The following is a 23,353-nucleotide window of genomic DNA, read 5'->3' on the forward strand; positions in this document are numbered from 1 at the left end:
CAGAAAGTCCCTTTATCCCAGTTAGTACCACTTGCCTCACACACACACACAAAAGATACTGGAGGAGGGACTTCCCTGGTGGCGCAGCGGTTAAGAATCCGCCTGCCAATGCAGGGGACACGGGTTTGATCCCTGGTCTGGGAAGATCCCACATGCCGCAGAGCAATGAAGCCCATGTGCCACAACTACTGAGCCTGCGCTCTAGAGCCCGCGAGCCACAACTACTGAGCCTGTTCGCCTAGAGCCTGTGCTCCACAACAAGAGAAGCCACCGCTTGCCGCAACTAAAGAAAGCCCGCGCACAGCAACAAAGACCCAACACAGCCAAAAATAAATAATAAATAAGTTAATTAATTTTTTAAAAAAGATACTGGAGGTCACCACTCTTCTGACCTCTGTCACCATAGTTTGAGTTTGCGTATTCCTGAAGTTCACATAAATGGAATCATATAGCAAGTACTCCTTTAGTTCGGCATGTTCATGAGATCCAATCCCTGTTGTATGTATCAGTAATTTGTTCTCTTTATTGTTGAGTAGTATTCCATTGTGTGAATATTCCAAATTTATTCATTCTCCTGTCGATGGACATTTAGGATGTTTCCAGGTCTTATGAATAAAGCTTATGAATTAAGCTGCTGTGGACATTCTTATACTAGTGGACCTAGGTACTTCTTTCCTTTGGACGCTGATGTACTGTAGTAGAAGTCCAAATTATACATCTTTCACAGTAAATCTATTTATCTCACATGCATTTATCACGTGGATCAGTTTTGTCTGGAGTTGTTCCATCATCGTGTAGTTGGGAGACCTTATTTTGTAAGTGCCTCTTCATAACTAATTATATATTTAATGTATCTCCCCCTTTACCTATTAAACATGGGGCTCCTCTCTCAGTATCATGGAGATGCGTGCTTTTGAAAAATTGGTAAATGGTCAGTAGTATTTTGTGTTACAACTCATGAAGCATATTTATAGAGATGGTTCCTGGCATCAAGCTTATAATTAAGAGTCTAGTCCATGACCAGGAATAGCAACAGCACAGCTTACATGAACCACATAAGATTAAGCTGAGTTCCTTGTTCCAACCACCTGTGCTATTTGCAATACTAAATCATGCTGGATTTGCAATGTAAAGCAATGTCTGTGTCCCAGCATCCTGAGTGGAGCTTTTTTTTAAAAAAAGGTGAGTGTTCAGTCCTACCTCCTATAAAATCTTCATATAGACTGGGAGCTCTGTTTTTAAACCTTTCCATGTAATCATCTGCTATAGCAACTGGCCAGCTGGCCATTTCTCTCCTATGTACATCCTTACACTTTCGGTGATTACCCTCAGTTGAACATCGGAGCCTGTGAATGGATTTCATCTCCTGTTAAATTTTCCCCAGGCAACCTGAGGTGTGGCACACAATTTACTTAACATTGATTTCTTTATGAAGACAGCCCCATTAAAATAATAACAAATTATGGAAAGTGGCCGCATAAGGCATATTGGGGGCAATAAAATATGGAGCATAATATGAATTTATTCAGACTGGAATGTCATCTCCACAGTGGCAGAGGTTTTTCTCTCTTTTGTTGACAGATATTCTCTGAGTGAGCCATAGTAGGGCTCGATTAACATTTACAGGATAAACCTTATATAAGACAAAGACCTTAGTCACTAACTTACAAGGCTGTAAATCCTGCTTTGCTTAGTACTGGTTATATAACCCGGTGGTTCACCCCAGCCTTTGTAAGGACCAGGACGAAGCCTCCCTAGCTGTGTTCATTCCACAGCAACCACGTGGAACTTGTGGATACTGAAATCTAAGGAAGCGGCTTTGGGGAGTTTCGTGTCCTTAACAGAGCAAAGGTGTCAATTTACTTCACTCTTCTCTCCTCTTCAGCCACAGAGCCAGCTCCTCCTGAGACCCTCTCTTCTCCTCCTTCCCCTCGGCCTAAAATGAAAATTGAAAGCAGTCACAGAGACGCTTTTGTTCATCCTGGCTGCCTGGTCCCTAATGGGGTGGGGTGCGGGGAGGTTGTGGGGTGGCCACTCCCTTCAGCATACCTGCATGCCCAGGTCACCTCAAATCTCCTTTTTGGATATGTTGTTTATATAGAAAGCGATTCTTTCGGAATCTTATAAGCTAGCTCTCCTAAAGACCCCTGGCTACAACTGTTTCCGAAAAGAAACCAGAAAACAAAAAACCAGAATCATTTTCCCTTCGAAGTACCTGAAAGCACGGTGTCACCATAACGAAACTACTTTGGACAGGATCACACAGAGGATTCCCTCCAATGCCTCAATGAATACAAGAGGAGGAAGGAAAGTTAGATACATACTTATAAACCATCATGAACCAGAAAGGTCTCAGGAAGTTACTTGGTCACCTACCTCATTTTACCAATGAAGACTGTGAAGGCAGAGAGGTTACATCACTCGTTCAGGGCCATATAATGACAAAGCCAGAAATTCCAAATTTCCCAGCCACAGTCACCCAGTCCTCCCCACCCCCGCAATAGGCTTAGGTTTTATTTTGCATGCAGAGAAGGTACTATTCAGGGCCTTAGCTTCCTTTAGCCCCAAGGAACACTTTTTTTTTTTTTAAATTGGAGTATAGTTGGCGTTACACTGCTGTGTCAGTTTCTGCTGTGCAGCAAAGTGAATCGGCCATACATATATGCCCTCTTTTTTGGATTTCCTTCCCATTTAGGTCATCACAGAGCATTGAGTAGAGTTCCCTGTGCTATACAGTAGGTTCTCATTAGTTATCTATTTTATACATAGTAGTGTATATATGTCAATCCCAATCTCCCATTTCATCCCACCCCCCAGGAACACATTTATTAAAATGTATTTTAAGGTATTGGGGGAAAAAAGACAAAAAGATGTAAGCCGTTTTAAAGAATCTGCCTTCTCTCCCCCACTTGTGACCTTCAGGGCACCCATCAATCCCACAGGCCCATGGCAAAGAAACCCTCCTAGCTTATTTTGTCAAAAATATCTAGGTGAAAGAGTTATTGAGCCTTAAAATGTCACAAATGGCTCAGATATTGTTCTTCTAGGACCATTTTCGTGACTAGCTCTCTCAAGTGACAGGGCAGGTAGTACATAATACTGTCACTTAAGTTGGGGTGACAGTGGTTCCTGGTAAAGAAGAAGATTGCTTCACAGCACTTGTTGCTGAGGCTCCCGCAAGTCTCCTCTCTGTCTCCCCAAATCGACTTTGAGGATTGGAGGATCTACTATCCTGGGGGCAGATTGGAGAGTGTCCCTTGTCCCTGACCTGGAGCAAGATAAGTGGAAGGAGTAGGAAGGTCACCCAGGGCGATGGCAGCAAGGTGACAGTGTGTTTGCCAGGCTTTGTCTCTGGGCTCTAGGATAGCACTTAAGAAAAATCAATCACAACCTTTTTCAGTACAGCCAGCACTGAAAACTGCATTTGAATTTGTCCACTCAGGCAGTCAGCCTCACTTTAAAGAGCTCCGGAGCTAGAGGTTTCCATGGAAACAGAGAAATATGTGGGCAAAAATTGCTTTACAGGGAAATGAACGCTAGCAGTGCTGTTAGGTTGGCACTTTACAGCTGCCCAGTTGATGCGAGTTTGTAAGTAATCCAATGAACAGTGACTTTAAAAAAGGAAGTACTTTTTCTCTCATAACAAGGGTCTGGAGATAGGTGCTCCTAGTTGTGGTACAGATGCCCAACGATGTCCACAACCCCCAAGATCTTTTTCCTCTATCATTCTGTGAATGTTGGTGTTTCATCCACAAGCTTATTACCTCAGGATATAAAATGGCTGCTACAGCTCCAGACCTCACATAAACATTCAAGGCACCAAAAAGAGGAAAGGCAGGTAACAGCCAAGTCTGTCCAGTTTATTTCCATTTATCATGAAATCAAAAGCTTTCCAAGAAGCTCCCACCTCAGCAGATTTCTCCATTGATCAAAGTGAGGTCACATAGCCAACTCGAGCTTCAAGGAAGTCTGAGAACTGAATATCTGGCAAGGGACAATAGGATTGACATGACTGGCTGAAGCTGATATTCACTATCTATCACCTGGAGTTAAACACAGTTGTCAGCCTAATAAAATTGAGACCCAGTTAACAAGGAATAAGGGGAGAATGGATGTTGACTGGCTAACTAATAGTATAAGCCATAAGTATGTAATCAGAATTGACCTTTCCAAGTAAGAAAGGCATTTACTCGATACCTGACTATACACAACTACTCACCTCTATATTCCTGTAATCTCTAGCCCAGTGTCATGCACACAGCAAGCACTTGAAAAATGTCTGTTGAACCATGGTTTGAGACTAGTGCAATGACATAACCGTGGCTTAGAGGAGGGTCTGACGTGAAATGGTCAATTACGCATCAGGCCTTAATAACGTAGTCATTCACTTTGGAGGCATCGGGAGACAAAGACTCCAGATAGTCAAGTAACCAATGCCAAGAGGCTAAAACAACTTCTAGTTCCCTAAGCTTTCTACTAGGAAGAAAGCACATAAGAGAGTATGCATCTTTTTTTTTAGTAAGAAGTTATGACTTTTTTAATTGAAGTATAGTTCATTTACAATGTGTTAATTTCTGCTGTACAGCACAGTGATTCAGTTATACATATGTATACATTCTTTTTTATATTCTTTTCCATTATGGTTTATCACAGCATATTGGATATAGTTCCCTGTGCTATACAGTATGTCCTTGTTGTTTGTCTATTTTATATATAGTAATATATATCTGTTAATCCCAAATTCCCAATTTATCCCTCCCCCCCTTTTCCCTTTGGTAACCATGTTTGTTTTCTATGTCAGTGAGTCTCCTTCTGTTTTGTAAATAAGTTCATTTGTATAATTTTTTTAGATTCCACATATAAGTGATATCATATGATATTTGTCTTTCTCTGTGTGACTTACTTCACTTAGTATGATAATCTCTAGGTCCATCCACCTCACTACAAATAACTCAATTTTGTTTCTCTTTATGGCTGAGTAATATTCCATTGTATATATGTGCCACATCTGCTTTATCCATTCATCTGTACATGGACATTTAGGTTGTTTCCATATCTTGGCTATTGTGAATAGTGCTGCTATGAACATAGGAGTGCATGTATCTTTTTGAATTATAGTTTTGTCTGGATATATGCCCAGGGGTGGGATTGCTGGATCACATGGGAGAATATGCATCTTCATAAAATAAAATGCCTAGAATAGAGGTCAAGTTAAACATGCGCTATAATCTCATTGCAAAGGGCTTTTTGCCTAGCCTGTACAAAATGAAACCACTGAAACATCCCATCCCGTCCACGTCCCAGAATTAATGCCCAAATAAGTATTTATAGATTTGTAAATGGTTGCCGTAAAGTGTTGAATCACAAAATGACAAGATACTATTGCTGAAAGACACATTAAAGACCACCTCAGCTTAACTCCTTGTTTTTTCAGGTGAGGAAACTGAGGACCAGAGAGGTTACGTGATTGGTCTAAAGTAACAAAGTTAGTGACAGAGGCTTGTCTAGAAACCAGGTAAACTTGAGAAGTAGTTTTGAAAGAGCAAAGCAATGTGGTTTGGAGATAGTGGGACAGTGAAACGCCCAAAGTGTGGTGATGAGGAAAGAAAAGTAAATACACAGACATGAAGAGCCATACGTTACTAGTCTATGACTTACAAGTTACGGTGACTTAGGAATGCAAGCTGACACAAGCTGGTCCTTGGATGGAAGATGGGGTGCGGGAGGTGAGCAGCAACAGCAGGGCTATTTTATGAGGGGGAGTCTGAGCGCAGACCTCCAAGGCCCGTGCTGCTGAATGGTGGGGTTGAGTCACTGCTGGACTTGCAACGTCTGCCTTAACCCCAGTTTACTGCATTGCGCACGTGCTTCATGGCAGGAATTGTGCTAAGTGTCTTATATGGAATCCTCATAACAATCCAGTGAGATAGGGAGGTCTTATTAGCGATACTTTTTACAAATGAGTCAACTGAGGCTTAGAAAGTATAAGTAACTTGCCTGAATCCACACTGCTAGAAAGTGATGAAGCGAAGTTTCTCAGTGATTCTCAAACTTGACCGCACTCTGGAATCACCTGGAGAGTTTTCATAAATACTGATGCCTATGTCCCACACCCTGAGAGGCTGATGTCATCGATTTGGGGTGTGGTCAGAGACTAAATTCATGTTGTTTCTGGCCACCAAGTTTAAGCAGCAATAGAAAGCCAATATAAAAGTTAACAAGAAAGTAAAGTATTTCTTTTTAAGTATAGTTGTTTTACAATGTTGTGTGAATTTCTGCTGTATAGCAAAGTGATTCAGTTATACATATATATACATTCTTTGTCATATTCTTTTCCATTATGGTTTATCACAGGATACTGAATACAGTTCCCTGTGCTGTATAGCAGGGCCTTGTTGTTTATCCGTCCTATACATACTGGTTTGCATCTGCTAATTCCAAATGGGAACTGCTTTTTTAATAATAGTCTCACCATCACCTGAGGAGGTAGGTGGGGCAAGTCATTGTGATCCACCTTTTGTAGATAAGGAAACTCAGGCTCTGAGACCTTTCCTGTCTTGCAAGAAATAGAACAGGAAATCATCTAGTGACACTTGGTGCAGACTGGGTTACCAGGTACTTGTAATAAATCTTTCAAGCCAGCAGTCAGTCAGCAAGAATGGGGTAAAACCTGTTTTTCTTTTCTAGTTTCCAGTGTTTTCTTGGCTTGGGTTTCTTGACATGAGAAGGGAAAAGAAACAACTTTGAAATGGTATCTGGGACCAAGTGTTTATAAGTGAAATTCTCTGTTGAATCCCTCTAAAAGATTGGAAGATAATCATTAAGTAGAGCAACCCCCTTCCGATTCCTCATCGCCCAGCATAATGATGGTCGGGGAGCATCAGGAAAACCAGATGGAAGGGACTTGCTCATTCTCCACCAGCACATGCGCCCCATTTGGAGACTAATTAAGAAAATAAACCTGGCCTCATTGGCTAAGAGAGCTCCCCAATGGGTTTTGCAGATTTAGCCACACTTTTCCTACACATGGCATATTGGAAGAGAATTTCCCATTGTCGCTGCTTCTCTTTTCTGGGTAATCTGATCATTGAAATTATGGTATGCAGTGTTCTTGCCTGGTGCCGCCTCTTGCTTCCTTGAATGTCTTTGGGAACTTCCTACAGTTCCTTCCAAGTTCTCACCCTTCCCAAGAGAAATCCTCTGCTGCAACCAGCCTCTGTGCGCCTATAATCCCATCGCTTGCTACTTCAGGTGTGGTCCTGGGACCAGCAGCAGCCTCGCCTGGGAGCTTGTTAGAACTGTATTCTCCTGGCCCTGACCTACTGAATCAGAATCTGCATTTTTAACAAGAGCACCAGGTGATTTGTGTGCACATTGCAGTGTGAGAAGCATTGCCCTAATACACAGGGTTTTCCCCATCATCCCACAGCTTAAAATACCCTCTCTCCCTCCCACCCCCCGCCACTTTCATTTATCCACTTCCTAATTGTCCTTCAAAGCTTAAGCTCATGTCCCTCTCCCTCTGTGAAGCCCTTAATATTCACTCCCTCCACCTTACCCCTATAGATCATAACTTTGAGAATTTAAACAAATGCGAAATATTTCATTATTTAAATGATTCAGCTGTTAAGATGATATCTTCTCTCAAAGTGCCTGGCACATAATATGAATTGTCTGATTCATCAAGATCTGTTTCCTATTTGAAAGCCTTCCCTTAGCCCTACTTTATCTCTTTAAGCTTCTTCTGCATCAAAGCAGCTCCCCTGAGTTTTTGTACTTCAGACACCTGAAGTACATCTCCACCCACTCCAGAGATTTCCTGAAGGCCTGGCTCTTACCTGTAACCTAGTGGCTTCCAACTGAATCAAAGCCCCAAACAGGCCTCAAAAGTAAAACTCTAACCATATGTTTATGTTGACTTTGTACCCAAAAAGTTTCCCTAACTTTTAAATTTGGGTAGTGAATTTTTTTAGAAAAATTTACTTTAGGGTATGGGATGTTTTTCTGCTCCACCATGGTACCCACAGGAAACTCAGGATTGTCTCTGGCTCTCTTGTGGACATGCCGTGCAGCGGTATCTCTGTTACTGGCCCCAGACCCTGAGACAAGAGCCACATCTTTGAGGCTGCCATCTCCCCAATTCCAGGTGGGAGTGAGGGACACACATCCTAACTACCTATAGATCCCCAAACCTTTTCGGGGGATTATAGGATCTCTCCTAATGCTTAGCACAAGGGAGTGGAGCTAGGAGAGCAGGAACTCCACACTGACTTTCAGTTTCCTGGTTTCGCCTCTTTCCACCTTGAACAGCTTTAGCTCCATCCTGACTCTACATATCCTTCAAGTCTGTTTTTTGTATTATCAACTTTAAGTACTAAAATACCCAGTTTCTAACAACTCAACAGCCTTTTTTCCTCAGAGCTATTATCTCCACGGGTCTCAAAAAAAGAATGAATATATGTATAACTGAATCACTTTGCTGTACACCTGAAAGTAACACAACATTGTAAATCAACTATACTCCAATAAAATTTTTTTAGAAAGTTAACATAAAAAAAAGTCATTTTGATGTTCATTGGTCATCAAATGGCTTTTTTCTCTCTCAGGCAGAAGCTTGTGCTACCACCAGAATGGCGGGGCAAAGGAGTGGATGAAATAAATTGCTGGAGGAAATCACCTAAGTTAATGTCAGATTCTTGCTCTGTTACATATGTGTTTGGCGTGATATTGGAGTGACCTTCTGCATTCCATCTGAGTGGGCAGTCACATACTTTGGGCATTTTGGACTGTTGCTTGCTAATGCTGGCAGTGGTTGATATCAAGCTAGCAAAGACTGCCACTTCAGAGGGCCTGTGGGCGGGACACTTAACCCTGGAAAGGGGTCTGTGGTGAGGCAGGCTTTCTGTGGCTTGGCCCATTTCATTCATTTCCTTAACAAAGGTCATCTCTCCTCAGCAGGGAGTTGGTTCCATCAGAACACAACCTTTAGGCGGGGCCAGGAAACATAGAATGGGCTTTATTGCTCCCTCGGCTCTTCATACTCAGAGCCCAGCCCAATGGGACTATTTCACAGCAAACACCTCCGTTCAAGGATCAGCGAAGGGAATCGATTAAACTAATGAAAATATTTACACCAAACCACCAGAGACTTGCTTTGTATTTTTGAGATATCTTAATTTATTTCAATTCAGTGTAAAAACAAATTTTTATTTAAAGAACCAAATCCAAATACCATATGATATCACTTATATGTGGAATCTAGTGAGGTGAATGGACCTAGAGTCTGTCATACAGAGTGAAATAAGTCAGAAAGAGAAAAACAAATACCATACGCTAACACATATATATGGAATCTAAAAAAAAGAAATGGTTCTGATGAACCTAGGGGCAGGACAGGAATAAAGATGCAGATGTAGAGAATGGACTTGAGGACACGGGGAGGGGCAAGGGTAAGCCGGGACGAAGGGAGAGAGTGGCATGGACATATATACACTGCCAAATGTAAAACCGATAGCTAGTGGGAAGCAGCCGCATAGCACAGGGAGATCAGCTCGGTGCTTTGTGACCACCTAGACGGGTGGGAAAGGGAGGGTGGGAGGGAGACGCAAGAGGGAGGAGATATGGGGATATATGTACATGTATAGCTGATTCACTTTGTTATACAGCAGAAACTAACGCAACATTGTCAAGCAATTATACTCCAATAAAGATGTTAAAAAAATATTTTTTTAAAAATAAATAAATAAATAAATAAAATATACCACAAATGAACCGAAACAGACTCACAAACAGAGAACAGACTTGTGGTTGCCAAGGAGGAGGAACGTGGGGTGGGGAGGAAGGACTGGGAGTTTGGGGTTAGCAGATGCAAACTATTACATATAGGATGGATAAACAGCAAGGTCCTACTGTACAGCACAGGGAACTGTATTCAGTATCCTGGGATAAACCATAATGGAAAAGAATATAAAAAAAGAATGTATATATGTGTATAACTGAGTCACTTTGCTGTACAGCTGAAATTAACACAACATTGTCAATCAACTATAATTTTAAAAACTTTTAAAAAAATGAACCAAATCCATCCAAGACATCAACACATGCATAGCCTTATGTGCTACAGATACAGGAGAGGGAATTTGGGTTTGTTCTGATAAAGGCCTAACGCGCAGGGAGCTGCTCTCTGCCATCCCCAGTCACTTTTTTCCCCAGTGGAAATGCCATTTCCTCATTCCCAAGGCCTCAGAGTGTTTCAGCAGCACAGACGGAGGCCGTCTTCTTGGAAGTGTGTGCGCTCGTGTGTTCCTCTGTGCTGGGAGTGCAGCCTGGAGGGATGTCTGAGAGGGCAGACAAATGAGAGAACACGAAGCAGCCCCTGCCCCGCATCTCATCTCCTTTCTTCCTAACGTACTGTGTGTTGGGCGGGGACCAGTACCCTCTTCTTCAGTGCTCTCCTCTGCACACTTTTCATGTACACTGTTTTTCCCCTTTTTATTTGCTGATCAATAAAACCAAGGGTAGGTCTTGTCTGTTCCCAGCGATAAAGAACTGCACGCATAACTGGTCTTTATCCGGCCCGACAAGCGCTGTTTCTCTTTGTTTTTCACAGTGTTTCTGCGAGATAAGAGGAAACCACCCAGACATGATGCATGACCGGGGAAGTTTTGAAATATTTTATAAACTCATTCTCTATTCTGAGCTGTGGATCAGGGATGAAAAGAAAGAGGGCACCACATAGAACCAAAGTTGATTTTCCTTTTCTGGGTTAAAAACAAGCAGGTGGGGCGGGGAGAGAAAGCAGACATGAATAAATGTTCAGCTGAGGAAAGAATAATCCAGTTTTCAATTATCAGCACAGCAGTCAAATAGGGAGAATTTTAGTCATTCAAATGAGTATGTACCCTGAAAATCCAGTTGCCTTTTCCTATCACAAAAACTGCCTCTGTCACATGGATTCAAGACCAATAGTGGCATACAGGACCTCAGTTCAGGTGAAGAGCCAGATATATTCCCAGGAAATTATGGGATGGGACCAGGATAGACTCCTCTTAAGTGCATGCCCTTTGAGGCTCTTGGCAGGTTTCTGAGAGTAAGCCAGGATGGAGGGGTTGATATGAGGCCGATGATGCAAGATATTACATAGAGTAAGACTAAATGTGAGATCAGTTGGTGCTGATAAAGGTACAGAGAGAGTAAGATGTTGTCAGTGGCAAATGAAACTTTGGTAACAATTCGAATGGATGCAGAGGAGGAAATCATTTAGGAGAAATGTGCCGTCCAGCTAAGGAAAGACCCGAGGCTGAGCCCTGAAATGATGGTGGGAAGGCATGGGAAGATAGGGTCTTTAGGATTTCTAGGCAGAAAGGAGGAGTAAACCCAAGAGGCAAAGATAGGTACCTAATAAAAGGGAAACTTAAGTTGGAACCCATGACGTAATTGTTTCTGAGCAACCAGATGGAAAATGAGGAGATGAAGTCTTAGTGAAGCTGATGTGTTAAATATTCTGCATTACTGTTTCTTTCCACCCCTGCCTGGGTTCATGAACTATTTTTTTAATTAAAAAAATTTTTTTAATTGAATTACAGTGGATTTACAGTATTTCAAGTGTACAGCAAAGTGGTTCAGTTACATATATATATATATATATATATATATATATATATATTCCTTTTCAGATTCTTTTCCCTTATAGGTTATTACAAGATATTGAATATAGTTCCCTGTGCTATACAGTAGGTCTTTGTTGTTTATCTATTTTATATATAATAATATATATCTGTTAATCCCAAATTCCCAATTTAATCCCTCCCCCCCTTTCCCCTTTGGTAACCACAAGTTTTTTTCTATGTCAGTGAGTCTATTTCTCTTTTGTAAATAAGCTCATTTATATCATTTTTTTAGATTCCACATATAAGTCATATCATATGATATTTGTCTTTCTCTGTCTGACTTACTTCACTTAGTGTGATAATCTCTAGGTCCATCCATCTTGCTGCAAATGGCATTATTTCATTCTTTTTTATGGGTGACTAATATTCCATTGTGTATATGTGCCACATCTTCTTTATTCATTCATCTGTCAGTGGACACTTAGGTTGCTTCCATGTCCTGGCTATTGTAAATAGAGCTGCAATGAACATTGTGGTACATGACCCTTTTGGAATTATGGTTTTCTCAGGGTATATGCCCAGTAGTGGGATTGCTAGATCGTATGGTAGTACTATTTTTAGTTTTTTAAGGAACCTCCATACTGTTCTCCATAGTGGCTGTATCAATTTACATTCCCACCAACAGTGCAAGAGGGTTCCCTTTTCTCCACACCCTCTCCAGCATTTATTATTCGTAGACTTTTTGATGATGGCCATTCTGACTGGTGTGAGGTGGGCTCATGAACTTTAATCACTCTACTGTAGACTTTTGTCTATGTCTATCTCCAGTGCTGGATAGTAAGTTCCTTGTAGGAAAAAAAATGTGTCCTAGGCTTTCTAGAGTTTCCCCCACAATACCTACTAGAGGGCCTCACTGGAATAGTAGCTCAGTAATGTTAACTGGCAGAATTAATTAATGAACAACTTCCTCTTCATGTGATTATTTTTCCAAATTAAATGCTAGATTTGAAGGGGCCACAACCTGGATTATATTTTGCCCTTCTAATGTTGTGTAAATCAGAGGAGCAAGTTATGACTTAAGAAATCATTAGTTATTTCAAAAGGAATGGATGAGTCTAATGGCAGATATCAGGTAGGAAAATTTGATGTGTGAGTCTTCGGAGAAAGGCCAAAATCCAATAGATTGTTCCTTGATCCCAGATTCATCCAGTCAGGCCAAGGCTGAACTTTAGGTGATTTTTTCTGTTTTTGGTTACTCTGGCTAGTACTCTTCCTGTGTAGGTCTGCCTTTTCGGAAGGTTGGCTTCATGAGAGTAAAGGTCTTGTCATCTTGTTCACTGTTGTGTCTCCAGCGTCTAGAACAGGCTTTCCTGCTTATAGTAAGGGCTTAAGAAATAACTGTGGAAGGAAGGGGAAGAGGGAGGGAGGGGTGAATAAAGAAAAGAGGGGGGGGGGGCTCTGCTTTTCATGGCAGTCCACCTGGCACTTACTCGCTCATCAGTTACCAAAGTCCCCCTTGGGCTCAGAGTCAAGAACCAAGGATACCAAAATGATGAGACACCACAGTCTTTGCATCTGATCATCCAGTAGAAAGAGACAGAACGCAACAGGCGACAAGTGCTGTGCCAAAGGGAGCATCCAGTGTGCCCCGAGGCAGAGTGGCAGACAGAGAGCATTGCAAACGTGAGCAGAACCCTGATAAATGCAATGATGCTTTGTAGGCTTGAGAACATTTTAACCTGTATAGCCCTAAAACTTACGGTACCTAGATTGAATAAAATATGGGAGACGGCCTTTTAGCTGTTCTCTATTCAGCATCATTTTGATAGTAAAAGTTCTTTTGCCTTGGTCCTTATTGGACTTTGGTTTCCTTCATGGACTGCAAAAGGCTCCAGAGGGTCTGTCATGCAGCAGCTTGTCATAGAATTGTGGCTTTATAAGCACAGTCGAAATGACACAAACTGAAGGCCCATTGTCTGAGCCAGACCCGCGCCATACATCAGAAGTAACAGCTTTGCTAAGCATGGTCGCTTAGGACCAGTCTTAATTCTTTCCTGAGCAACTTCTTGTTCCTGTGACAAAGATTAATGATATAACAGCTGTTAGGTGGTCTCTGCCATTTAGTAAAACCTATAGCAGTAAAGGTGTGTGTTTCCCATCAGAACTGCAAATTTTCTGAAGAGGGGAGATAAACTTGACAATGAAGAGAGAATCAGTGGTTTTAAAAAAAAGGTATGGTGGGCTGAGCTTATTTACAAATAGGAAAAGGACGGGGGGATATGCTGATGGACTTTTTAAGCAAGAAAATCCAGTGTCTGAGGAATAATGAAGATCCTGACTTGACCTCTGCTTCTTTTCCTTACTCAGGTGCTGACCCCAGCACAGATCAAATCAATTTGCCAGGCGATCCTGGACTCCGGGAAGCAATATGCCATGAAAAAGAGGAAACCATTCCCACTGATGTATTCTTACTATGGAACCGAATACTTGGGTGAGTAAGGGTGTTGGCAAAGGCCTGGAGGAGGAAGGCAGTCTCTAACAGCAGCATTGGCTAAAGACTGGAAGATTTTGTTTTTGACATAGGTCATCACTATTGCTTTCAGTGGGAACCCTTTAAAAGGCCATTTAAAAACAAATATCGCTGGATACTACAAAGCACAATTTCATATTTGTTTTCAGAGTCTACCTGTCAGAAATGGAGCTATTTGGGTGGGAGGGAGACACAAGAGGGAGGGGATATGGGGATATATGTATACATATATCTGATTCACTTTGTTATGCAGCAGAAACTAACATGACATTGTAAAGCAGTTATACTCCAATAAAGATGTTAAAACAAAAAAGAAGAAAAAGGAAAAAAAAGAAATGGAGCTATTTTAACAATGACTTTCACTAAAGACTAAAATCCTTTATTCTCAATTGTGAATTCACTGGCCTAATTTTGCTGAAAGTTTAACAGCTTATATGCTCACTGCCAGTAGTACCTCTGCACAGGGAAGCAGGATTCAGCCACTGACAGTTTCGAGTTTTTAACATTAGTGGATTAATAACAGACTACTGAATCACAATGACTACTTTTGAGATACGAGGCTTGTAAAGTGAAAGTTAGTTACTACCCCTTTGAATCCTTCAGTGCCTCCCCATCACTCCTTGCAAGCATGACTTGCAAGCCCCTTTGTAGATTGCCTGCCTCCCTCTCCAAACTCAAGCTTTATCTCTCCCTTCCCTGGTTCTGTCCAGCATATTCTCCAGCAGGCAAAGTGTTCTCATACCTTTGTAACCTTTGTGCCTGTTCCTTTTGCCTAGAATGCCTGGCTTTCCCCAACCCCTTCATCAATCTGTAATACTTAACGCCCAGACTTCAAACTGGTCCTCCTCCCAATTGTGTGAATTAATGATGCTTTGCTTGTCTATATAGGAGCAGCTCATGGCCTGTCGTCCATCCTCCAGATGCTTCTTTCGTACCATGAGCACCTTAAGCCCTCAGATCAGGAGCTGGTGTGGCAGAGCGTGGACTTCCTTATGGAGCAGGAACAGAACTGCAACTGGCCACCTGAGCTCGGCGAGGCCATCGAGAGGGAGAACGAGCTGGTGCACTGGTGCCACGGCGCCCCAGGTCTCACTCCTGTTATTATCTGATAGCATTGCCTTTCACTGGGCTTAGCCAAAGATGGGTGCCTTTTCTGAGAAGTGAGGGTATTTCTCATCTTATGCCATTACCATGGGAGATGAAAAGGTCAAGATGAAACTTTTCAAAGCCAAGAAAGTCTCCATCAGTAAAGGATGTCCAGAAATGATCCTGTGTTTAAAAACTATATGATCTTTATCTACAGTATTTGTATACAAATTAAACTAGTGCTGCCCAACAAAATATAATACGAGCCACATATGAAATTAACTTTCTAGTAGCCCTATTAAAAACATAGAAAGAAACAGGTGAAATGAATTTTAATAATAGATCTACCCCAATACACGCCAAATATTATTTCAACATGCAACCAATTTAAAAATCGAGTGACTTCATATTTTTTAAATATCCAGTCTTTGCAATCCCGTGTCTCTGTTATACTTACATCCCATCCTGATACAGACTAGCCACGTTGCAAGCGCTTAGTAACTTCATGGGACAGTGCGGATCTGGAACCTGGCAGTTCAAAACGCGGTCCCTGGATTAGTGGCACGGGAGTTTGTTAGATATCCAGAATCTCAGGCCCCACCCCAGCCCCACTGAATCCGAATCTGCACTTCGACAAGATCCCTAGGTGATTTGTACGCACATTAAGGTTGAAGATGGACTGTTCTGTAATTCTTCTCCAAATGAGGGTTTCCATTATCACCTAATGAAAAGTCTAGAGAAATGAGAAGCCATTTGCAGTGAACTCTCTGGAATCGAGCCTGGAAACTTATCAGACCCCATCTTTTCCTTTTTTTTTTCAATCCCATTACATTGCTAATTAGGCCTTAGAGAAGGGGCAATTCAAAAAAGACAGTGCATTTTGGTCGATTGGCCAGAGGAGAGACTTAAAATACCAAAATAACACACACATTTTTTGATTAGGAGTGTATTTAATTTTCAAGGCTATGCTTCAGTGCCATGAGTACAGCTTTAAAATATATTTGATTTCTCTTTCATTTGTTACCTGATTTTTATTACTTCCTTTCCCCGCCTTACCTAATTAATGTTCTTTAATCCAACTGGAATTTCATTTTTTCTTCAGTACAGTTTGAGGTGACGAATAATAGAAGTCTTAGTCCATTGGCCATATTTTCTCTGCCTGCCATTTTTACTGAAGGAAGGACTTCAAAGGCCCCCATGTGTGCTTGTACCGGCGCCAGGGCATTGTGCACTATGTCCAGGCTAATTCCCACCAGTGATCATTTGAGCCCACTTTTTTCTTGCTTTGAACTTTCTGAAGAAAAACAGCAGTTATTTACCATTCTGGAAATGATATCTCTTCATGTTACGCTCAACACTCCCATTTCCTATTCCCTTTAATCATTTTCAGCAAAGGCCTTTGGGTATCCTCCAAGCACCCCAGGATCCTTGAATTTTGGAGATGTCCCAAATTAAATACAGCCTATTTTGAAAGGATTCAATGTATAGTAAAAGCCCTGTGAAGAGTGGGAAGATAATTTACTAAAATGAGTGGCTGGGTCACTTAATTGATGTGGGGCTCTTGAAGGGCAGTTATTCCATTCTCTCTGTACATCACATCCCATCTGTCTTTGTAAATCATGGACCATAATAGTACAGCATAGGATTCATCACCTTGGGGACTTTATTTATCCTCATTTATCATTCATGTTCAGTATCTTGGTTAGATTAAACGCAGGTTGCAGGGCAAAATCATTCAATCCACATATTCACTGGACTGCCAAAAATAAACTAATTCACAAATGAATAAAGAACCAAATGGAGCCCATTATGTCTGCCAACCCGCACTTCCATCTCAAGGGTATTGGTCTTCCTTTTAAGAGATGCGCTAAAAATAGCATCAAGAGTGATTATAAATCTGATAAGTGCAGGTTAAAGACCATCAAGATGCCTCTGAAGTTGGCAACAGTAAGCTCTCCAAAAATTCTAAAACAAGAGATGACCTAGAAAAATAATTCTCACTTATGTGAGGAGAATATTTTTTGAGAGTAGATTTATGAACAGTGCAGATGGTTTGGGGCGGCAGACTGATTCTGTGATTAAAAACCTGCCAGAAATAATCCACAGTGTGGAACTTCATCAATGATACCTTATCTTCATCAATGATACTATAATTGTTTCCTGTTGACTTCCCTTCAACCCACCTCTACAGGTGACAGCCTTGGTTATCATTTATGCGCTGTGAATATACTTCTGGACTCTTTAAGTTAATAACTCTGGGTTCTAATTGTAGTTCCAACACTAACCAACTAAGTAACCTTGAGAAAACCACTTTGTTTCTTTTGTGCCTTTGTTCATCTGTGAAAGGAGTGTATTGAGGTGGAGCAGTGAAACTCAGTCTTTTTTTTCACCACAGACCCCTTTAATCCTGTGGACCCTTACCGTTCCTGAGGGATATGGCCCAAAAGATTTGCAGACACCCACATTTATAAATACCCAGTGCGGCGTAGAGTTTTTCTCACTAAATACAACGAAGTATAGCAGGCAGATTCACCTGACCCCTTCCTAGCCTTAAAGATTCTGCAGTACAGGGCAAAAGTCATTTACAAAATCATTAAAACAAATGCTGTAGCTAAAAGAAACTCTAGATCGCATTATGTTACATCATTACTGTGGTCACACTGACAGCGCATTTCCTTTACTCTGGGTGAAACACAGGTGTAGCTATATTTTTTTTAAATCATTTCATGAGGGCTCCTGGATAGGTGACTTTGAATAGAGAACAGTAAGTACTTGTACAGTGCAGGTGTCTTTGATCACTAAGCTTTGTAGCACACACCGTACAATGCGTGCTTCGGTCAAATTCCGGATCCCAGAATGGACCTGTGCGCTGATTCTCTAGGATGTTGAAACGAAACGTGCCAAGTCTGGCTATCACGAGGCTCTGCTGGATCACATGTTTCCAAGATTTAGCCTCTCAAACCATACTTCTTAAGTAATAATTCCTTTTCCCATTTGCATTTGACAAAGACATATATCATTGCTGCCTCCGGGTTTCATGTCAAAGCACAATAATCAGTGTTCCCAGGATGAAATGACACCGTTCCCAGCAAAAGCAAAGAAATCCAACGTCCTTTCCTTTTAGATTAAGCCACCTTATTGTGGATTTCATTAGGTTAGGTAAGGAGACAATAGGTGTAGAAGTTTTTCAAGGTCCTGTCCATGTACCATTCCATGATCCAGGCTGCAGGAAGAGGCCCTTTGTCTCTGGCCAGAACCATAGGATCAATACCCATTAAGCTGCCTGGGGCTAACGGCCTGGTTTAGCAATTAGACCATCTCAACCCGTCTTCCTTCCACATCTTTCACCTCCGCTTCAGCATCGGCCTGCGCTGGGGTGAGAAATGGGACATTATAGGGTCAGCAGACATTTGTGGAGGCCTTGCCATGTGTCAAACACCATGCCACAGATCGGGGAGCAAAAATGAACAAGACAGAGTACCTGCCCTTGGGTAGCTGGCACAATACTAGGGGCGGCAGCCATGAAAACAAGTAATTTCAACAGACTTACAGGTATAGAAAACAAACTAGTGGGTACCAGTGGGTACCAGTGGGGAGAAGGAAGGGAGGAGGGGCAAGATGGGGGTAGGAGATTAAGAAATACACACTACTATGTATAAAATAGATAAGCAACAAGGATATATTGTATAGCACAGGGAATTATAGTCATCTTGTAATAACTTTTAATGGAGTTTAGTCAGTAAAAATACTGAATCACTATCCGGTACACCTGAAACGAATATAATATTACAAATCAACTATATTTCAATTTAAAAATTATATTAAAAAACAGGTAATTTTAATATGATACTGTGTGAGTGCTAAGGTTTGTATAAGGAGTGATGGGAGCTCAAAGGAGGGATTTCTGGTCCTCCTCCAGGTTCTGGGAAGGCTTCCTGGAGGAGGTGATGCCTGAGATAAGTTAGACTAAGAAAGGTTCCCACCTTTCTTAGTTTGTTCCAAGAAAAGTCAGTCAGAGGCATGGAACCACATGGTGAAGGAAGGGGAACTGTGGGGTGGTTTGGTTTCACTGAAGTAAACGCTTCATGGAGGGCATGAAGGCCCTTACTAAAATGAGTGGCTGGGGGAGAAGTGGCAGGAGGACAGAGTAGGAGCTGGGTGGCAAAGGGCTCTCTGTGTCTCACCTGGAGAGTAGCTTCACCTGGATTCTGAGTGGGGGGGAAGCTAAGAGGCACAGATGACCCCACAGAGTTGCTCTGTCTTGAGGCAGCCAATCATTGGCCAAAACCTGCTGGGGGAGGTGCATAGCCTAGCCGCCCCTTTGGCTGAGGCCATATCTCCCAAGAAGAGGGCAGCAGTGAGCTTTGTCAGCAGTGAACTCACAGCCGCTGGGGGATGGGGCACCTGCCAGTAAAGTAAAGGGATCCAATAGAGCACCAAGGGCTTCCGGTTCACCTGGCCTGTTCCTCCTCCTCCTTTGGTACCCAGGTTAGATGGTGTCATTTCACCAGTGGGCCTTTCCTACCTCCAGGTGTCGGTTAGGAGCCTTCCTCTGTGCTTCCTCAACGCCCCTCTGTCCCCTCACGTAGCCTAATGAATGCCCCAGTTAGGTTGTAAAGACTAATGAAGGCAGGGGCTTTTATTTATTTATTTATTTTTTAAACCATCTGCTTCTCTTTTTTTTTTTTATAAATTTATTTATTTATTCATTTATTTAATTTTTGGCTGCGTTGGGTCTTCGTTGCTGCGCGCGGGCTTTCTCTAGTTGCAGGGAGCGAGGGCTACTCTTCGTTGCGGTGTGCGGGCTTCTCATTGCGGTGGCTTCTCTTGCTGCGGAGCACGGGCTCTAGGCACGCGGGCTTCAGTAGTTGTGGCTCATGGGCTCTAGAGTGCAGGCTTCAGCAGTTGTGGCTCGCAGGCTCTAGAGTGCAGGCTCAGTAGTTGTGGCGCACGGGCTTAGTTGCTCCGCGGCATGTGGGATCTTCCCGGACCAGGGCTCAAACCCGTATCCCCTGCATTGGCAGGAGGATTCTTAACCACTGCGCCACCAGAGAAGCCCTGGCAGGGGCTTTTAAAAACCTTAGCACCTACTACTGTCCTGGTATATAGTAGGTGCTCAACTAATATCTAAACAGCCACCCATCCTGCGAGCTGTCTCTTTCATTAGCCTCTTTGCCATCTTTCTGCTGACACGATCAGCTCATAGCTACCCTATTGCCCTTCTTTCAGTCTTGGTTGACCCCACAGTGGGGCATTTTGTCTATAATACTAATCACATCATTAAAAATATAAACCAACCAATTCACAACAAAACACTCCCACTGGTTCCCTACTGCCCACGAATACAGTCCAAGCTGCCCAACTGGACTTGTAAAATCATCCAAAATATGAGCCCAATCTACCCTTCCAGCCCATGGTCCTGTTGCTTAGAACACTGCCCCACTGGTCTTCATGTGACTTGTTTATTGTGGCTTAGAAACTTTGCCCTTGCTGATTTGATGCCTGGAATGTTCTCTCTCCATCTCCTCAGGCCTGCAGTTTCCTATGCATCCTATACAGTCCTGAAGAAAGCCTTACTCCCATCAAAGCTTCCCCTGACTGTCTCCCCTCAGGGAACTTCCACTTTTCTGATCCCTCTAGTATTATTTTCAGAGCCATTCATTTTATGTCCCAACAGCATCATGAACTACATGTCTTATTATGTATCAGTCAAAAGTACATATTTTTCTCTCCCTTTCTAGACAGTGCCTTCCTGAAGGGCAGGAATCGTGTTTAGCATTTATTGTATATCACCCAGGGCCAGAAGTGGCAACATAATTTGGGGGACCCAGTACAAAATAAACATGCAGACCCCTTTTTAAAAAATGATTAAGAATTTCAAGATGGCAACAACAGAGCATTCAATCCAGGGTGGGGCCCTTCTGGAGGCCCTTTGTGAGGCTGTACAGGTCACATGCCCATGAAGCTGGCCCTGCCTAGGGCTGTGCATACAGCAGATCATCAATGAGCACTTTCAAATGAATGGATACAGTGAATGAATGAATGTGTAATTAACTAAGTTCAATTCTTTTAAAAATCATTCTTTGTGGGAATGACACTTTCTTCCTAGAACTGAAGGAGGACAGTGCCATAGGTGACCATTGTCAGTGGTTGACTGGAAAGCACTGGCTGAGGAGAGCCCATTGTTACGTGTTCGTCATAGGGAGTGTTAAAGGATACATTTTTAAAAGAGAATAAAATCATGACTCTCATACAGACATAAACATATGTCAACAATTTTAACTCATAAATTAATGAGGGAACCACAAAGGTATTACAACTGGTTCAAAGGAAAATCCAAAGAGTGGACATATTTCTAGGCTATTAGGAACGCTGACATGAATTTACTTAATAGATGCAGAAACTAGCTGCTTCCACGAAGACTGAGGGAAGCCAATGCAGCATCTACCGGACAGAATATGAGTTTCTAGAGACAGGTATTATTTACATTACTGTCAGTTTTCTACAAGGTAATTTCTGTCTTTACACAGTTGTAAAATAGGCTAGTCAAAGACAAAGGCAGAGATAACCTTGATGGATGAGCTAGTCAAAATATCTACTAAATTCCAGTCTTTCCCACTTTCTATACGAGAAGGGTAGGCGAGGCAGGAGAGAGAGTGATCTTGTGTTATTAATCTCCTCTCTGAATATGAGCACCTGGAACGCGGGGGAAATTGTTTCTATTAATAGCTGTCACTTCTCTTGTTTCCATTCCTGCCTGTGTAATTGAGATTGCCTTGGCTGAGGAGTTTTGAAGGAACGTGTCTTTCCTTGGAACAATCAAGTGGGGAGGGCCTCACTTCACAGCTGAAGCCAGAGTCTTGGCCAGGTCACTTGGGATCATTGTTGTTTTTGGAAGGACTCCCAGTTTGGCTCTTAAGAAAAGGTGTGTAGTTATAAGTACTTTAACATTACAAATTCTGAACATCCGTGGGGGAATGGGCAAACTGTGTAAACAGTTAGCCATTCCCAAAAGCCAGATATGCATAATGCTTACCAGGGTATGCGTCATCAAATATTAACACATTTGTAAATTATGGATTTTATCAATCTAGATACTTGTTACTCTTGCTCTCAGGGCCAGTATCACCATACAATTCAAACAACGTAAACTAAATCTCACAGGTAAAGTAAGACTCCCTTGGAGAAGATCCTATAGCCTTGCTACTCAAAATGTGGTCCCCGGAAGGGCCGTCGTTAGAAATGCAGTATCTCTGGGCCCACCTCAGACCTACTAGATTAGAGTGGATATTTTACCAATACATTGGTGATTTGTGAGCCTCTTAGAGTTTGAGAAGTTCCGCTCTATAGTATTAAGCCCTGAAAATCACCTCTAATGTCTTTGATGTTTTCACAGGAATTGCCTATCTGTTTGCAAAAGCTTATCTGGTTTCCAAGAAACCACAGTACCTGGACACATGTATCCGGTGTGGGGAACTCACGTGGCAGAAGGGCCTGCTAAAGAAGGGGCCAGGGATTTGCCACGGGGTAGCTGGCAGTGCCTATGTCTTCCTGCTGCTATACCGGCTCACGGGAAACTCTAAATACATCTACCGAGCCCAAAGGTCAGCCTTTCTTTGCATGTTTTTTTTTTTCTCCAAATGTTAATACAATTAATGTTCTGAACAGGTAATAGAGTCACATAGTTTTAAAGTGTAAAAAGAAATACTTCCACTGTGCACTATAGCAATTTAGTTCACTTCCCAGGAGATAGTTACCAGTCTCTTAGTTATCTTCTCAGGGATATACATATCTGTATATATACACAAGCAGATAGGCATATATGTAATATTTTATCCCTCTTTTTTGTTACAAATGGTAGCACTTCGCTATCTTAACGATCACCCTAAATCAGTAAATAAAGGACTTTTCATTTTTATTGCTGCATAGTATTACATCTTCTGAATGAGCCATAGTTTATTTAACCAGGCCCATATGGAGGGCAATTTGGATTCTTTCTAATATTTTGCATTACCTATAATGCTATGATGAAAAACCTTGTACATATATCATTTTGTTCACGTATGGGTATATCTGTAAGTAAATCCCTAGAAGTGGAATTACTGGGCCAAAGGATATGTATATTTGT

The 23,353-nt window shown here is 42.0% G+C and overlaps 1 protein-coding gene across 4 annotated transcripts in view; it reads left to right on the forward strand.

Annotated features, from left to right (window-relative positions):
- The window catches only part of LANCL3 (LanC like family member 3), a 103,583-nt gene that overhangs the window by 67,596 nt on the left and 12,634 nt on the right, over window positions 1-23,353 (forward strand). For all 4 annotated transcript variants that reach the window (XM_082378221.1, XM_082378219.1, XM_082378222.1 and 1 more), the window contains exons 2-4: window positions 13,977-14,100; window positions 15,028-15,225; window positions 22,622-22,829. In XM_082378221.1, the coding sequence (XP_082234347.1) occupies window positions 13,977-14,100; window positions 15,028-15,225; window positions 22,622-22,829 (530 nt within the window). The remainder of the gene's footprint in view (window positions 1-13,976; window positions 14,101-15,027; window positions 15,226-22,621; window positions 22,830-23,353) is intronic.

This window comes from Balaenoptera borealis, assembly GCF_965194805.1.
Source record: "Balaenoptera borealis genome assembly, chromosome: X".
Taxonomy (NCBI): Eukaryota; Metazoa; Chordata; class Mammalia; order Artiodactyla; family Balaenopteridae; genus Balaenoptera; species Balaenoptera borealis.